General features: G+C 34.6%; 2 protein-coding genes across 2 annotated transcripts; one reads left to right on the top strand and one right to left on the bottom strand.

The window, feature by feature from the left end:
- Positions 1,941-10,170, top strand: LOC18613340 (ent-copalyl diphosphate synthase, chloroplastic). The gene is made up of 15 exons (XM_018115866.1): positions 1,941-2,366; positions 3,225-3,311; positions 3,430-3,518; positions 3,681-3,984; positions 4,158-4,341; positions 4,530-4,744; positions 4,848-4,968; positions 5,039-5,151; positions 5,255-5,481; positions 6,676-6,791; positions 7,738-7,836; positions 8,088-8,342; positions 8,817-8,940; positions 9,145-9,339; positions 9,845-10,170. Exons 1-15 carry the CDS (start codon positions 2,267-2,269, stop codon positions 10,076-10,078), a joined length of 2,463 nt encoding a protein of 820 aa, XP_017971355.1. The 5' UTR covers positions 1,941-2,266; the 3' UTR covers positions 10,079-10,170.
- LOC18613339 (N-alpha-acetyltransferase 20) lies at positions 13,227-19,613 on the bottom strand. Its single transcript, XM_018126338.1, has 6 exons — positions 19,422-19,613; positions 19,229-19,319; positions 18,757-18,889; positions 17,718-17,787; positions 13,717-13,777; positions 13,227-13,619 (listed from the first exon to the last, which is right to left on the bottom strand). Exons 1-6 carry the CDS (start codon positions 19,497-19,499, stop codon positions 13,528-13,530), a joined length of 525 nt encoding a protein of 174 aa, XP_017981827.1. The 5' UTR covers positions 19,500-19,613; the 3' UTR covers positions 13,227-13,527.

The following is a 19,739-nucleotide window of genomic DNA, read 5'->3' as shown; positions in this document are numbered from 1 at the left end:
GCCATCCCATTTCCTACCCCATTCTTTACCTTAACTTTTGCAAATGCCATATGTTTATTTTTTTTATTATTAAGCTAAAATATGTTTGGTTTTAATTTTTTTTTTCATTCTCCCACCATGGTTGGAAGTTACTCAAAGAGACATGACTAACATTCACCCAAGATATGCTTTCACTACAGCACCAATTAGTAGTGCAGATTATATGTTAGTGGGAGGGGGGTTTTTTATACGGTATTTAAGAATAGATAAAATTGGCTTCAAGGTGAGCCTTTTAAATAGACGTCTATCTTTAAAATTTATTTAGCCCCCACCACTCGGTATGCAAAAGGGAATAATGTGAATAGTATCAAGGATACAATGAAGCCAACGTCTAACTTTCGTATTGCACTTATGAAGTAGACCGCTAGATACACCCGATGATTTGTAAAGTTGTTTGACCTTAGAACGACTCTGCAGCAAGTAGATAATAAGGAATCCAGAATATCTTGAAGATGGTGGGAACTTTTATGTTTCTTTTGTGTTTTGGTATTTCTAAAATGGTTGGCACCAAGCCCTTTATATAGGCTTCCAAGTGTCTCTTATTCAAGGACACAACTCTTTCATAAAGACACCTCTTTGTCTAGAAAGCATCTTTATGATTTTTGCCAACACAACTTTTAGATATAGTTATTATTTTAATAGTTATCTTATGAATAGATAACTATTCATCCTACAAATTATAACCTTTGAGTTATATCTTGAAACAATAACTATTCACTTTAATTTTTGAGCAATAGTGTCTTTTCAATCATGTCTCTTAACTTTTGAATATGATTTTTCAAGAGACATAGTCATTCACATGAAAACATGTTTATATCTAATAGACACATTATGTCATTTTTCGTAACATAACTTTTGAGCTAATGATAACTTTTTCATCATATGAAATAACCTTTAATTTTGAAAATACACCAATATTATACACCATGATTCCGATCAACTGCAAAAAGTATTGGCAAGAATGGATATTATTAGCCAAGAAGTCACATCCGTAATTATCAGAACCCAGAATAACTAAATCTTAAGGATTGAAAAGTTATTTGCTTCAATATTAACCAAGCTGATCAAGGTCCCAAAGATTCTCATTTTGTTTGGCTAAAAGATTGGAGACGTTTAATAAATTCCTCTTTTTAGGTCTCAGGTATTTGTGGAATAAAAGTTGGCTTTGCATCTACAATCGACTTCTTCATGCATAAAAGTATAAGAGAGAAAGAGGGAAAAATATGAGAGAGACAGATGAAAAAAATTAAAACTAAATATGTATTATTTAATTCAATAATAACAATAAAAATAAACACGTGATAATTTGTGAGAGTTAAAACATTAAATTGGGTCAGAAATGGGACAGAGGATTTAATTTCTTTTTAACCATATTTGGTTGCTACAAATATAGTGACACAACTTTGCCCGGGTCAAAAAGTTAATGGTTATGTTATTTGTTGCTGGCAATTCAGCTGAAATGGAATGTAAATCTGTTCTTGATTACAACTCAACGATTTAAAGATCCGACAAATTCTTTTTGGCTTACCATTCTTAGAAACATGATGAATCAAATTACAACCTCAAAATCATTCTGGTTCAATTTCCCCACTGGGTTTCATGGGTTATATGATAAAATACTTGGTTTCTTCGCGTGATACATAAGAGGTTGAAAATTTTGCATACAAAGGAAAATATGATTGAAAATTATACTAGGAAACTAAGGTGGGAACAAGTTTTTGATTGAAGCATATGAAAAATGTAGTAGAAAATAATAAAAAAAAGAGTAAATATGAAACGCAGCGGGGGAGGGGGGGAATTTCAACAATTTGTGAAGCAATCGCTTATCAATTCTTTGAACATCATACAGATCTTATAATTAAATAATATCTTATATCTCTACCATATACCAAAAAGGAAAATTTTATAAATACAACTATAAATACATAAACATATTATGTACATCACAGAGTATAAATATCAGTACTGCTCACCAACAAAGAAAAGGAAGCAGTAATACAGAGTAGAGAGTAGCGAAGAAGGGGGGAGTGACAGAGAGAGATATAGAGGAAAAGGACAGGACTGCCCTCAATTCCATAGATTTGGATGATCCCATGCACCTATTAGCGGGAATCTCTTGGGAAGTCGGTTCTGTCAGCTTGCCTTCTTTCTCTATACTTTTAAATGCTGTGTCTGTGTGTTGATACTTGTCTTTCACCACCATATCCTCTCCGCAGCAAAACAAAACATGTCTTCCCATTCTATCCACCGCCCCTTTCTCTCCTCCTCTCCGATTCCTTATTCTTCTATTTCCTTCTCCAACAAACATCCTCCCATACCATCTGCAGGTATGTTTATCGACATATTTGATCACTTTCACTTTTTATTCTTTCTTCTTTTTTCTTTTGTTCTTAATGTTAGGAATCACGGTTGCAGACATGTGTGGAGAGAGAAAAAGAATTGGAAAAAAAGAACTCTTACCAGCTACTTCTTTGTTTTTTAATATCTGTTTCTTTTCCTTTTTCTCTTTTAACCTTTTGGTTTTGCGATATGGTCGTCAGTCAGATCTTTCTTCTCTGAAAAACGTTCTTTTATATATATATATATGGGATAACATACATTAGAAGAAAACGGGGGAAAACGCTCTGGAATTTCATAGTGATTGATTGATCATCTTTTACTCTGAATTTTCGGAGTGAAAAACCAACATGCAAAGCCAGATTATTTCTCTTTGATCAGAAATCGACATGCAATTGATATTGTTTCTGCAGGAGGGACAAAGACATTGATTACGTTCTCTTCTCTCTCTCTCTCTCTCTGTTTTTTCTTTTTTTTCCACCCTCTGGTTGTTAAGTGAAGAGTAATATGAATTACTCGGAAACCTTTTTGTTTTTTCAAAAAAAGAATTGATCGATAATTGTTTGCTTTTAGTTCTTATTTTTACTTCCCAAAGAAAGGTGTTAAAACAGTTTAATACCAAGTTCTAAAATTATCTTTGTGGGACATTACTCTTAAAACTGTTATCTCACAGCAACATGCTGTCCATTTTCACGATTCAGGAGACCCTGATGTTTGTTTTTTTGTATGGCATTTTCTTTGCCTATCTTTGTTTTATGCTTGGTTCAAAAGTTCATAAATTACTAATCACCTCAGGTAAAAAAAGTGGATTTATTATATTAAGTCTAATTATTTGAATTTAATTATAGGCAATTTGCGGTTATGGGGAAAAGACAAAGGAGAAAACTTTGATATTCGCCCTCTATGCAGTGCTATATCCAAACCCCGCACTCAAGGTACAATGTTTACTTAATTACAATTTGAACAATTTTGGCGTCTTGGATTTTGGATTTTTTGTGCATCACCATCATTTATCACCATTTTGATACTAAGTAATTAATGTTTTATGTGCAGAATATGCTGGCGTGTTTCAAAACGGTCTGCCAGTGATAAAGTGGAAGGAGATTGTGGATGATGACATAGAACAAGGGGAAGCTCTTAAGGTAAAATCAACAGCCCCCCAACTTTTTTTTTGTTCATATATAATCATAAGCAGTGAGTGAACAAGGCCGATGAAAAGTAATTATGATGTTCCATTTTTATATAGAGATGTGATGTGATTTGCTCTTTATTTTTTTTGTTTTTTTGGTTCTTTGTCCACAAAGGTTTTCGAATCGAATAAGATTAAGGAACGTGTTGGCACCATTAAATCCATGTTGGGATCCATGGAGGATGGAGAGATAAGCAGCTCAGCTTATGACACAGCCTGGGTCGCTCTCGTTGAAGACGTTAACGGCGGAGGAACTCCTCAGTTTCCTTCTAGCCTTGAATGGATTGCAAACAATCAGCTCCCTGATGGATCATGGGGTGATAGACAAATTTTTATGGCGCATGATCGATTGATCAACACTTTAGCATGTGTTATTGCGTTGAAAACATGGGATATTCATCCAGACAAATGCGAGAAAGGTATTGTAAAAATTCTGCTATATATATAAAACAAAAAAAGACAGTTTCATTAATTGGGCTTAATTTGCCTAACCTTTTTATTTTATTTTATTTTCTAACTCGGTTTAATCTAACCTTTTCGTCAGCTTTTGGCTTGTTTTTGGTTTAATACATGTATGTGTATATGGATATAGGAGTGTCATTTTTCAAAGAGAACATAAGCAAACTCGAAAATGAAAATGCGGAGCATATGCCTATTGGCTTTGAAGTGGCTTTTCCTTCTCTGCTCGAAATAGCTAGAAGTTTAAACATTGAAGTACCGTATGATTCCCCTGTCTTTCAAGACATCTATGCAAAGAGAAGTCTAAAGCTCACAAGGTAGTTTCTTAACAACTCAAATTCCCAAGCTTCCACAATTATTATGTTGGTTCCTTTTGATAAATTTTATAAGCTAAAATGAAGTAAAACTCGAAAGTAGCCTTATCTTGTGTAGTTTTTAAAAAGTGTAGGACCCTTACTCATGATCTTTACATGTATGTAATGTAATAATTATGCGTGTGGGATAGGATACCAAAGGAGATAATGTACTATGTGCCCACAACGCTACTCCATAGCCTTGAGGGGATGCCAGGATTGGACTGGGAAAAGCTTTTGAAGTTACAGTGCCAAGATGGGTCATTCTTGTTCTCTCCATCCTCCACTGCCTTCGCACTCATGCAAACTAAAGATGAGAATTGTCTCAGATATTTAAACAGAACTGTTCAAAGATTCAATGGGGGAGGTAAAGTAGTGCCTTTTTTCTATTCATTATTGGAAATCTTACTTTCACTTGTCGAAGTGTGTTTTCTTTCCTAATTTTGCGTACGTATTCTCATTTGATTTAGTCCCCAATGTGTACCCGGTTGACCTGTTCGAACATATTTGGACTGTCGACCGCTTGCAACGCCTTGGAATCTCAAGATATTTCCAGCCAGAAATTAAAGAATGCCTAGATTATGTTTATAGGTATGGCCATCATGCACTTATTTATACGAGTAACTAATACATCAAGGAAATTAACTTTCCCAAATTTCAGATACTGGACTGAAGATGGAATTTCTTGGGCGAGAAATACTAGGGTTCAAGACATTGACGACACGGCCATGGGGTTCAGGTTACTTAGATTACATGGATACGAGGTTTCTGCTGGTATAACCTTAGGAGCCCTATCTGTGCAAATGGACTGTGGCATGCATGTTTTCTTTTCTTTTTTTCTTTTTAATACCCGAACCTTGGATTTTATATGTAACAGACGTTTTCCGACATTTTGAGAAAGACGGCGAGTTCTTCTGCTTTGTTGGGCAGTCTAACCAAGCTGTAACTGGGATTTTCAACCTGTTCAGGGCTTCCCAGGTGCTGTTCCCTGGAGACAAGATTCTTGAGGATGCCAAGCGGTTTTCATCCAAGTTCTTAACAGAAAAACAAGCTGCTGATGAACTTCTAGACAAATGGATCATAACCAAAGACTTACCTGGTGAGGTAATACACTCGTCGAAAATTCTTTGCCTTTCCTACTTTTTGGTTGCAATTTTTTTTATTACAAAGGCTCGGACTAGATTCTTCTTGTCTAGTTATTTTCAGTCTATATCTCAGGCAACATTCATTTATATATCTACATTACTAATAAAGAAAGGCTTTTGCAAACGATTTAATTATATTAGTTTCTTTTTCCCTTTAATTGCCAATATAGTCTTTCTTTATTTTCTTAAACCCCTCCCCTCCTTTTCTTAAATTAAGGATTAGAACTGGAACTATTTTTGAAGGCAATGTGTGTAGCTAACTGCATATATCTGATAATTTTGACCTTGGCCACCATTATCAAAAAAATGAATTAGTGGTTTCATGCTATATAATATATATTGCAAAGTTGTAGATTTTATATTTAAGCGTAGCCCGAAAATTTAGTCATTATATTTATTTTGGATCTGTTATAGATGTATATATAGATTTTAATACCATCTAATATTGAGTTAGCTAGATGATGGGAGGGATAACGTACCCTATCTATCAATTAAGCAACTTCTTTTTATTCCATTAAAACCCTTTACAATCCCAGTGGCACCTAACATTGCCTACTTTTTGAAATAGGTTCTCTCTACTGATCTCTTCGACTTACTTTTACTCCTTAGTCATTACTCTGTTATCCCTTTTTGTTTTCTTTCACGCACACAGTTGTGTGTGTTTTTTTAGTTAGGGCAATTCCAATGCGACAAACTCTTGTCAAGTACCCCGTTTCATCCCGACCAACCAGGCATAGAATCAACGTCTTGCCACATCGGTTTTCCAAATAAGCTAGTCATTAAAGAAGAAGAAAAAAAACCATTGCCACTTAAAAAGTTAGAAAGAGTCATTATCAAAATAACAGTAAAATTACGCAAAGCACTTACGCTTAAAACAATTTGTAGCACTTATAGTTTATTTTGCTATGGGGCACAATCTAATGACTATGAGCAGCTAGCATACCAACATAGGTAGTGGGCTTATGACAGGAAAGCCAAGTTAAAAAGCTCTTTGCTTTTATAATTTTGTTTATCTCAAAGGAAAACAAGCAAGCTTTCAACGCTACATCAAAAGCGAATAAGCCTTAAATCTTAATTTGGTCCAATAATGGAGATTAAACAGATGCTATCATTAAATACCTAAATTTAATTGTAAATGCTAATTGCTTAACAGGTTGGGTTCGCATTGAAGATTCCATGGTATGCAAGCCTGCCTAGAGTGGAAACCAGATTTTACATAGAACAATATGGGGGCGAAGATGACGTATGGATTGGAAAGACTCTTTACAGGTAGGTTATCCTTTTCTTTATCATACAGTAAAAATTAAATACTGTTATTTGTAATGAACAAAAAGAGGTGAATATTAAGACTGGGAAGTGATTAAAAAGAGTTAATCTTGCTATAATTCTTCCATAAAATTAATTTAAGTTAAAGATGATGACATTTAGATATGGTCTTGGATCCCATCATTTCTTTCCCTCAGGTTGCGATCTCCCGCTTTTCTTTATTTGGTTTACTGCGTGTCAATTTTTACTTTGTTTCTTGCTGTTTAATTTTTAAAACAGTCAGCTTTGACATCTCGCAAAGTCCAACCTAGCTAGATACCACGGTTTTGGCCAGTATTCTCATGATTAACACCCCAGTTGGCTTTGTTGCCTGCATGATTAAGGAGTATAATATTGGCTGTCTTGGCCCACCTACAGGGACCCATTCGAATATTGTTTTAGATATCTTGTTTGTCTGCATGCACTGTGGCATGAAGATGGATTTAATACAATAGTTGTCCAGATAGTTGAGTGTTTCCTTGATGGAAGTGCCTAGTTGCCATTATTAGAGTGCATGCTTTCTGTTTAAATTCTTAAAAACAATATTGTCTCAAAAGATTCATCTTTGTGATTGCCAATTAGATTAAAGAAACAAGATACATTCTTTACATTAATATTGTATTCGCGTCATAGAATGTACACTGATCACGTACCATAATCATGAGCAGCAATAAAATTCTATGCCTGTCCCAGCTTTTTGGCTGGCCAACCACTCAACCCCACAAAACCCCTTATATATCTTATTCCAAAAAGAAAACTACTACTAATTATATAATAAGTTTTAGGGATGATTAATTTCATGCATTTAAAATTTTTTTTTTTAATTATACCTCTTTAGAGTATATTTGATATTTTAAGGTGTGTATATATATATATAGTTATTTGACTCTCTAATGAGTTTTTGATGCAGGATGCGTTATGTGAACAACAATGTGTACCTTGAGCTTGCAAAACTAGACTACAATAATTGCCAAGCTTTACATCAGATGGAATGGAATAGTATACAAAAGTAAGCATCCCAATCATATATTCCCCGGTTGCTCAATTTCTTACAATGATTCCCAGAAAAGTGGATTAGAGACAGAGTCAAACCCAATACTCTCCAGGAATAGCTTTGACATAAACTTAACTTTTTTAATTCGGCTATCAAATTTTTCGAAGCAGGATTGCTTTTCAGTGATCTTAAGCAGTGCGATAATCATATTGATTAATAAGATAGTTATGTATATCAACGAGTCATATATGTTATGATTTGAGCAGGTGGTACTCGGAAATGAATCTTGGTGATTTTGGGGTGAGCAGAAGATCTCTTCTCTTAACTTATTTCATGGCAGCAGCCAGCATATTCGAGCCAGAAAGGTCACAAGAGCGGCTGGCATGGGCTAAGACTACCTTCTTGGTCGAGGCGATCGCTTGTTCTTTTGACAATGAAATGAGACCTAGTGAGCAGAGAAAAGCATTTGTCCAAGTCTTCAGAAGTGTTGTTGATGCACGATTTAGCCACATAAATGGAAGGTAAATTATTTAATTAAATCCCTGAACTAATCTAAACCATAAACTTGTCTTTGACTCGAGTCTTGGCCGTAAAATTAGTGAAATCAAATGGCCTTTCGCAGTCGATGCATGCAGGTGAGATAATTGGAATCGTTCTTAAGTAGTGTTAATTACTTCAAGGTGATTATGCTTTTAATCACATTATTTAGCAATTTTAATTCTTGCCTTACATTACATGGGAAGAAATTATTGCAATTGGTTAGAAAAATAAAATAATATATAAATGGGCGTGTATAAAAAAAAAAAAAATAGATTCTTTGAGGTGTGGAGAATAATTTTGTTTTCTTAAAGTAAAATCTGTACTGTAAGTACTAGTCAACAAAAAAAAATTGTACTTGAACGTAAGCCAGTGATGCTGAGGGGGTGCGGGTCAATCGGTTGTGTCCAACAAAGCCTGACAAGGAAAGTGATGTTTACATGTGATTTTTGTTGCAGGAAGTTGGACTCAAACAGGAGGGTACAGAAGCTGATAGACACTTTGCTTCGAACCCTGAACCACCTATCATTGGATGCACTTGTGGCTCATGGTCGAGACATTAGCTGCAGCATTCGCCGTGCTGTAAGTAATGATATTTTTATCTGTCGTTATAGTAAATTTCACATGCAAACAGTAAAATCTTTGAGTGAAAATTGTCCAAGTTCCCTGCCCCATGAGTCAATTTTGCAGCTACGTGCTGTCAGAAACTACCAAAGAACTCATTCCAATGTGTTAATTTGGTGCTTTGTGATTTCGTTTTCATTTTTCTTCTGGGAGAGAAAACAGTGGGAAAAGTGGATGCTGATGTGGCTAGAGGAAGGCGATAGGCACCAAGGAGTAGCAGAGTTAGTGGTGCAAACGATAAATCTTAGCTCTGGCCGTTGGTCCTTGGAGGAGCTGTTGTCTCATCCCCAATACGAGCGACTCTCCAGTCTCACCAATACAGTTTGCCATCAGCTTTGTCACTACCAAAAGCAAAAGGTCAGTTGCGTGAAACCAAGACTGTACCTAGCTAGCTTCGACAAATGAAATGCTTCTCTCTGGAATCTTTCTCTCTGGCTGCATTCTCTCAGCATCTTCCTTCTACTTTTATACCTACACTAGTATATTAGTATACATTTATTTGTCAATTTCTTTTGAGTCATTATGGGTTTTCCCCAAATCCTAGGCAAGAAAGCATGCACTTCTACCCAACATCAAGGCCATTAAAAATAATTCCAAGCATTTGTATATAGATGCTACTTTAATTTGTGAAAACAGATTCATTGAGCTATATATGCATGGCAAAAGTGGAGGAGTAATTTAATGGTCTTGAGAATGGATGATTTCAAAACAAAAAAAATGCCCACTGACCAATTGATGAAGGTAATTCCAAGCATGGGGTTAATTGTCACCAGGTCAAACAATTAAGCTATATAATCCATGTAAAGTAAAAAGGCTTCATGCATTTAACTTTTGCTCATCAATTTGTTGTAAACTGCTTCAGGTACATGACAATGGGTGCTATAATACTGATACGGACAACAGCAGAAGCCAGAAAATAGAGTCCGACATGCAACAACTTGTTCAATCAGTACTGCAACATTGCTCAGATGGCATCAACCCAGATATCAAGCATACATTTCTTACAGTGGCAAGGAGTTATTACTATGCTGCACACTGTGACTTAGAGACCATCACATTTCACATTGCTAAAGTACTCTTTGAGAAAGTACGCTGATCAATCCTTTTATTAAGGTTGATGTGACCAGTTTTGCGCATCAACTCCATTTATGTGTAAAGCAAGTTGTTAAAAGGGAAATTGATCATTTAGATCTGATTTCAAGACCACAGAAAAATCCAACAAATCTTTTTAGTCTTTGAGATACATGGGGTCCTCATGAAAGCAAATAGACAAATGATAAAAGCAATGGCTATATATATGCCTTTGACAAGATCCGTCGTTTGTCCAATTATACAAAATATCCGGTCATCTTGATTTTGATCATGCAACTTAGTTGTGTCATGATAAATGAAATGACAATAAATGATTATAAATTAAATTCCCAAAAGAAAAATCTGATTTAGGTAACATTGCAAAATCCATGAAATTGCCAAATAAAGTATTTTTGGATGTTCCTCTCTCCAACCACCATATTTGATTTCTGATTTATATAATTCCAGGATGAATGAGAGAGAGACACAAAACATTTGCATGATTGTGGTCTTATAGTGAGATCCTATGTAGCCAGCGTTGAGATCAAGACAGCAATTAGACACATGGATTACCGACGAGTGCTTCCAATCCAACTCAATTTTACCTTGACAAGAATGCTCAAGACAAAAAGACAAATCATTGTTCCTAGGAACCAAACCAAGATTTAAGCCTAGGTGACAAAGCAATCACAGCATTTTTACTGATTGACCAGCGCACAAGAAAACAAGAGATCTCTGCAGAAAATTTAGATAGTGGGTGCATATAGTTAACCACATTAAATTGTTTCGCCTCCTTTGAGCTTTGTTTGAGATAATGCCTTCTCCTAAAGTATAGCCAAAGATGGCAGACATGGCAAGGTTGGTGCACCTTTTAACATGATCAGGTGGAAATTCAAAAATCAGAACCTCCTCCACCTTTGGTGGCTTTTCACACATTTCGTAATGCTACTACCACATTTTGGTTTGTCTCCAGGTCCCATTAATGGGCATTGCTGCTCTTAATTTCGTGTCATAATCAGTGTTGGGAATAATGATGGTATGAAAATCAGATTATCAGTTTCAACTTGTTGGGTAATGTGAGCCTTATTTCTATTGGATTGGGGTGTTTAACAAGATAAGAAACACTATACTATCCTACATCCATCATTTGTGCCTCCAACTAACTACAACAAAAAGATGTTGACTGAACTTGTAAAAATCTTCACATTGACCTAATAACATTATCTGATTACTAATCCCAAATTTTTTTTTTCTTAGAGATGTAATGGGTACTTTATAATGCGTATTTTCTATTATTCGACCTAATTAAATAGGATTTCAAGGGATCATATTAATTGAGTTCTAGAAGGTTTGATTGGCAAAACTACTAATCTTCATGGATTCAAGGAATAGTTACAGGGAAAACACTCTCTGAACGCAATCATAAATAATAATTTGTAATATCAAATATAAGTTTTATATATATATATATATATATTAATTTGTTTATAAATTACTTATAATTAATTTGATACTTACTAAAATTCATTAATTGTTTTAGATATGATTTAAGTTTTAATTTATTTTTTGTGAGTTAATTTTAATTTATTAATTTAATTTTTATTAATAATATATATAAAAATTGATTTTAACTTTATTTTTATTTTGAGTTGGAATTCAAATTTTTTTAAGAATATTAATAATCAAATGTTGGTATTAAATGTTGATTTTTAATCAAGTTCGAATAAAGTATGACTAGTTTAATTTCGATTGAGTTTGGGTTTGAATACCTCTAAATTATTGTCATTCATATTTCTTTTCAAATGAAAAAAAAAAAAAGGAGTTTTGAGTCTTCAATTTCATGAAAAGAAAGGGCAAAATACTACTAATTAAAGCACTCAATTAACTAATTCAGGAATATCAATCGTAACACTACGTCAAGCAAATGCATCTGGAGTATATATTTTAGATTGCATCACATTTTCCAAGAGGATAAATAACAAAAAAGTAGTAGTAGGTGGAATGAATTTACCTTAGGAGGTTTAAAATTTGTCATTTACAGTTAATTATGCTGTATTTTTTTCAATAAAATTAATGTTAACATTAATAACAAGATTAAAAAAAAAGAAAATTCTTGAAAATAAAATTAACAATATATAACGTAATTAAATGTGGAAATGTTTTCTACAATATAACCTTTGAAATATGCTGAAAAGAACAGCCTAACAACATGGGGCCTAATTAAGGGGGCAGCAAGTAGGAGCAGGACCACAAGAGTAATAATCAAAGGGATTACAAACCCCACAGCACATTTCCAGACCAAATAATTTGTACGGAGCAGAGAACCTGGGAATTGACATGGGCAGGCTCCAATATAAGAACAGGTCTAGGACTACGCATGCGACACAAATCCATTTGAGTTGGTTGGCATCATCAACTCTTCATTTGTTTGGCATTTTCTGGAATCATGAAAAGAGAAAGCAGCAGGGCAGAGCCAGAGGGATTGACAGCATGGAGTTAAAGTTGGAATTATTCATCAATGGCCATGTTGGCTACAAAACAACGATATGGACGAATTACAATGGAAAATAAAAAAAATAAAAAAAATGCAGAGCAAAGCAAGAATCGATACGAAAGCAGGAATCAGTGAACCCTCGTTTGGACGAAAACCCATTTTAGCAATGATCCACCAATGTGTGATCCGCAGCTTCATAAATCTTGTTGAATCAGACGAGGGCCCCGTGAGCCTCTGATCTTGCTTGTTTCTTTGCTGTCCAAGCGGCGAACATGCAGGTGAGACGGGACCCATCTCCCCGAGAACAATAACTTATGGCGAACCTCTTCCTGGGGCCTCCACCATTGTTGCCCGAATTTCGACCACAAAAACCAATTTCTCTCTTTGGATAAGTAACTTTGGTCCTGTCAAAAAATTGTCCATGTTCCACAACTATATCTATACCACTCTTACCAACCTACTTTTTTGCTTGCAAAATTTTACTCGAGTTGCATTCCATGTTTTTCGTGGCTGTGCCCCACACTGCTGCGAGTCTACGCTTCAAGCCAACCATTGGCATCTACCTGTTATAAACACACTTGAACCTCCACAAAGTGCTTGTCCTTGATATGCTCGCTTAAAGGGGAGCCATAAGAATCTTATCTGAGCTTTACAAATATGCAAAGCAGAGCTGGGTATATAACAGATCAACACGCACGTCTAATCATTAAAATTGCAAAGCTAGAGTCATTTTGAAATGGAAAATTCAAGAGTATTGCAAACAAGGATAGGACTATATAACAGCATAATTGAAGCGTTACAAAAATACAAGGTAAAACGAAAGATAACGCTCACAACCACATACAGGACACCAAACCATTTGTTACGAATAATCTGTTCTTGGATCTCATCTTTGATATACCTAAAGCTCTCTAATGTCCAATCTCTGCATTTCAAGAAAAATGGGTGACAGGAATTCCAAAATTCCATAGAAACAGTATCTAATCATACTCCAACTCATCTGGTGTAACTGGCCGTTTGAGGGGGATGATTGATTTCTTTTCAATATCTCTAGATAATGCTTTCCTCATATCTGAAAACAAACCACCAAAATGGAAGGTAAAGAGGCAATATATGTGGAGCCAAAAAGAGAAAAGTAATACTCTGGTTGGCCATCGAAACCCACTTACCTAACCCATCTTCCTCTCCTGAGTAATAGCGCAACACCCTTCGGTATATTACATACCCAAGCTGCAAATAAAAAAATGTTATCGAACACTTTTTCCATTTATACATATGATCACAAACACAAATATATGCACACATGACAAAGAAAGAGAGAGAGCATCATCATGAATCTGACACCTTGGGAAGCATTGCTTCCATGCAAACAAAATGGTTTAATGGACATAGTCCCCTAGTTCCTTGTCATGAACAGGTACAGATTTATTACTAGCAAACAAACTAGGCAGTTGGAGAGTTAATAGAAGTTCACTTGAGAGGGAGAAACATGGCAGGCAGCCAAATCAACAAGCAAAAATGCGGTCAGTCAATGGTGTCAACTTGTATTGATGGTGAAATGAAAAGGAGAAACAGGGTGGAGGTATGGAACACATTGGTGAGAAAGTGTGTACCATACAGCAAATGCAAATTTTAATTGCTGCAAGATTTTGTATTTAAGTGCCCCTAATTGATCTGAAGGTAACTTTGACTGACTAATGAAGTTGCACTGAAGTGGTGGACGTTACGACTTCCTATTCAAATGCCCTCAATCCAATTCAATACAGATAGGATAATTTGATGACAAAAGAATGAATTTATCAAATAAAATTGCCCATCAGCAGAAGACTTGTTTGAAGTTAGGAGTTCCCCTCCAAACTAACAACCTAACCACTTCCTTTTGGCTACCATCTGAAAGGAAAAGGCATAGATAAGATTCAAAGATTCCTAGGTTTAAGTACAAGCAAAATTTTAATCATCTAACAACAAACAGGAATAGATGTTTCAATTAGAACAAAAGGGAGTTCCAGAAATTCAAGCCTTGCCAGAAAAACAGCTCCCTTGATATACAACAAATTATCAAGCAGCCTAAAAAACATTCCAGCATGTGGTCAACACGAAAAAGAGTGTGCAATGAGATAGAGTAGTTGAGAAGAAAAAAGAAAAGCAGTGTCCTAATTTAGAAATTAGACCTAATAAGGAACCTAAATTAATTTTAAAAATGACAAAATATTTAATAATATACACCAAGCACAAAGCTTTATGGGAAAGAATATATCTCCTCTGTCTGCAAGTAAGACATGGGACAGATTTTCTTGCCAAAAAAAAAAAAGCAAATTAACATCAAAGATGTGAAAACAGAGTGGAGGGATCACAAGAGAACATATTGGACTAGTTCATATATGTCTGGGCCTCATACATACATCATGAAATAGGAAAGTTGCAATTTTAGAGAGAACTATTTACGGGTATAACCTATTTTTTATTTACAGCTTACAGATGATACTCCTCATCCCTCTAATATTCTTTATCAGAAAATGTCATCAATTACATTTGGAGATTTGAAAATAGAAATAATACAGAGAGAACTACAGATCTATGAAATTCTTCATGAACTACTTTATTCTATAACTTTCATTCATTTCGTAAAAAAAATAGAAGAATGTTAGCAAATATAACTAAAGTTCATTGTATAACCCTTTACTTAAGATCACAACAAGTGGAACTTGCGATGTGCCCTAATCTTGTTGCTTGCCTGACGTCAGATTCGTAAATCCTAATATAGGTAAACATTTGTGTTGCATACAGTAAAGATGTTAGTCAAAGCATGTTTGTGTGTCTATATATACATAAATAAAATTTGTTATTAGTAATATCATCAATATATATGTTCTTAGTTTACTTGACATTATAATAATCCATAAGAAGAAAGTGTTCAAGAAAACAATATATTCATCAGTAATTACTAAAATATGCATTATAAGCTATGTGGAGTTAAATTCAAGACATAATATCTAAAAAAAACCCCTAAACTATTCAAAAAAATTTAAATAAGCTTTTATACATTTTATGCGTTCAATCAAGTCTTCATACTTTTATTTTGAGTCAACTAAGCCCTTATACTTTTATTTTGAATCAAATAAGCTCTTATAACTAATGATTAACTTAGTCAAAATGCCATTTATCATTTTATGTCGCGTGATGCTAACGTAACATGCTATCTATCATAATTGATAATGATGTGGCATTCTAACATATCATAATTGATGATGGCATGACATACTAATTTGGCTTGATAATATGACTATGTGAAATTTTTCACCCTCCACATCAATGTCATGAGGATATAAAATGATAAGTGACATTTTGACCAATGGCAATTAATCAATCATTAGTCATTATTTCACCTAAAATAAAAATACAAGGACTTGATTGAACGCAATACAAGAATAAGGGCATATTTGAATTTTTTTTTTTTTTGAATAGTTTAGGAGCTTCTTTGAGCATTACGCCTAAATTCAACAATAAAGTTGAATCTCAGGACAAAAATGAGCAAATATGCCCATTAATAACACATTTCTGACATTCAGCTCGCTAGAAAACGTAGTGAAGGCTATTTTTTGATGTATTTAATCAGAAAAGAACCTCAGAAATACAGGCCATCACTTAGAACCTGCAATTATCTACTTCAAACTTATTAGTTAATAAGAAAAATGATTTTGACAACTAAGAACTCTCTACTGGCTACTGCCTTTGACAAGGGACAACCTAAATCAACAAGATCCAGAATTCATCCTCTGGCAATATAGATGCAACACCTTGTTAGCAAGGAATGAAACAGGTTGCTTGGCACTTTGGAATGATGCGCGTTGAGGTGGTTGAGATTTTCAAGAAGCGTGTATTGGCAGGGCTTTCAAAAAGACTTCTCCAAAACTAGAAACTCCTTTAGGAGGGAAACCAAATTTATTTTTTTAAAAAAAATGATAGAATTCAATTTCAAAACATATAGAGTGGTAAGCCACATGCTAATACTACAAAGGCAGACCCAGCTTACTTGAGACTGAAGATGGGACAATATCATATAACAATAATAGTTTTGAATTTAACTAGATATACTCTTTATTTAATAGCTTACCATAACATGATAATTAGAACAATCTTCTTCAAGATAATGACAAGATACACTTGAATTAAAGTACTCATTTAATTAATCTAACAGAAAGATAAAAATATTGCAATTTTATACTACATCACAATGAAAAATTGGACTTAAAAGTATAACAATACTCATGCTATTCTCAAAACCAAAGCAAAAGCTTTAACATCAATCTGAATTCTGATGAGATAAAAGACCACAAAATGCAATTCTGATTTTTTTATTTAGAGTGAGCTCAAATAAAGGATGCTTTTAGAAATAAAATCTGAGCAATTTTTTTTTTTCAAAATTTACCTATTTCTGTCTTCCTTTTTTAATCTCTCATGCCATGATGAAGAAATCATTAATACACTGGAACAACCATCTCTTCTTCTAACCTGTGAATTCACACTTGGTGGAGTTTGGTTCAAAAATCTCAGTAGTGGACATAATTTATGAATCTATTAGCAGCTTTATACTCTAAAGTCTAAACCAACTCTCAAAACTTTTGGAATCTCATGGGGATGTTGCTCCATCCTACTCACTTGACAATTACTCAACCTGATCAATTCCATCCTCTTGTGCAACATCAACAACCAAACTCATTGCCAAGGAATATGGACCAGAAACAAACATGCATACAAAGACCAAAGATTGGAAAACAAGAGTGGAGCTGATGGGGAACTACAACAGAGCACCTTATCTAGCTATGAACTGAATTCAAGGCCAGGATGAAGGACAAATGCCAACTATCTAGTTGCATTATAAATAGCTATTTAAAATGGTTTCTTAAGATCCTGGATTCCAGTTGCTGTTACCCACTAGTGTATAGTTAAGGACAGTGTGCATGCTAGCCATGTTTCCAAGCTTCACGAAATCAAACATTTTAACTAACAAGTAATTCTAGATCTTAATACAAACATCAAATACACACAAACACACATCATACTTCCGAACAAGGATGGTTAGACACTAAAATTTGATACACAACCACTGACAAGGGAAAAATGAGATTGCAAGACAGAGAAAAAGAATCTGAAGTTATAGAACTATTACCTTTTCATACATCTTTATGGCTGGAGTATTAGAAGCCCTCACAAAAAGATCCACAAAGTATGCCTTATCACTGCCAAAAGATATTTCTTATTGATGACAGAGGAGAGAACAAGAATACAAATACTGAAAAGGAAACTAGAGAATGCATCAGGGAAACATTAGTGCTAGGCAAGATATAGTGATGTTTCTTTTCATTCAATTACACGTAAGAAAGGTGAATCAGATTATTTAATCTAATAACACTAGCATATAACAAACAAAGAAATTATCATGCATGTTATCCAAGGCCTGGCTTATGTCAATGTCACACAAAATTGACTGAAGGAAAAAAACTTAGCAAGATAAAAATTTTATCAAGCATAATGTAATCAATGTCAAAGCTAGAAACGAACAAGGTATAAAAATGTTAAAAGAAATAACAAAACCAGAACCCTTTTCAATAGGTTAAGGTTAGTTTCAAATGAAGATTTCCTATACAAAATGATCAGATGAAGCTAATGACTGTGCTTGTGTCGATACTTCACCCTTTTCATTTTAGTAAAAATCATAGCTTGTGTCCAGAACCTTGTATAATTTTCATCCAAGAAATCTACAAATGAACCTTACAACTATTTTAGAAGTTCACATCAAATATAAGAACCTAGAAATTTGTGTCAGTCAAATCAGTGCACGTTAAGACCTCCGAAGACAAAGTGAGAATAACCAGTGTAGTCAAAGATTCTCAAGGTGCAATGGAGGCATTAAGACCTTTGTATCAAGGCACAAACTGCTAACAAAAGTACACCAATAAATTGTGCAAATATCCATAACACCACAATAGAGGATAGATGTTATAATATACTAGAATCTCATTTTTCTTATTCACTATGCCATGCTTCTCATCAGCAATGATAGAGTCGTGGTCATAGTGAAGATATAATTTAGCATGAATACCAGAAATATGAGATATTGGCGACACAAATACATTAAGAAGAAGCTAACTTTAAATGATAAAGAGATATTGGAAATAAATTAGACATTAAATGTAAACCACTCTTACATCTTATCGCTGATGTCTTCCAAAAGGTTCATCAGTTTCTTAGCAAGCTGCTGCCTGCGATATTCTGGTGCTACGGTGACTGCTGTTACATGGCCATGCCAAGACTCACCTTGCCCCTCAACTTTTCCCATAACTGCAACAATTTCAAAGGAATTAAATCCAGAACATAATCTCAAAAGAGCATAGTTGATAAGAAGCATTTCCCTGTTCAAATGAAATCTTGAACATGACCAACTTCTGAAAAACTGTTATTCTAATTGCTTATAGTAATAAATTAATTACAGAAGGCAATGAACATCAGAATTAGAACTTGATTATTGTTTTCAAATTATGAGAGTTAAATTCCCGATTAACTTTTTAGCAGTAACAAGAATAAAATAAATCCCTAGTCAGATTCTTGTAAATTTTAATCTAATTCAAAGAAAAATGAAAATGTAAACTATAGTTATGATAGAGAGATCAGAGAGCATACTGTAACCCATGATACGTTTGCCGGGGCCTTCAGCTACATGAAAATAATCGGGCCATCGAGCTAAATAGGTCATGTAGAATGACATGTTAAACTGTGAAAATCAAAAAATTTCGATTAATGGAAACAATTTAGAACTCGTCAGAGCATTGTTCGAACTTTTTAAAAATAAAAGGAAAAGAGTTAAAAAGCTTACTGTTTCGGTTAAGTGGTCGAGGTTGACGGAAGCGAAACGAAGAAGATCATTGCAGCAAAATCTGCGAATCGTCGTCATATCTCTCCTCGCTCTTCTCTCCGTCTCGGGCTGGCGGGACTGGAGGAAGCTTTATGAAACGCAGGGCAGCAGAATCGTGGTTCGGAAGTCAATCTGGCACGCTGTAAGAAAAGTAGGTTCTTTGGATTCTATCCCCGTGGGCGTTAATGGACTCAATTGGGCCATGTAGGTCACATGGTTGGTTTGGACTAGGAATCCAATAACTTCTCTCCTGGCCAAATTTTACAATTTATAATTTGG

This window comes from Theobroma cacao, chromosome 1, assembly GCF_000208745.1.
Source record: "Theobroma cacao cultivar B97-61/B2 chromosome 1, Criollo_cocoa_genome_V2, whole genome shotgun sequence".
Classification (NCBI taxonomy): domain Eukaryota; kingdom Viridiplantae; phylum Streptophyta; class Magnoliopsida; order Malvales; family Malvaceae; genus Theobroma; species Theobroma cacao.
This window is presented reverse-complemented; position numbering and strand designations above follow the sequence as displayed.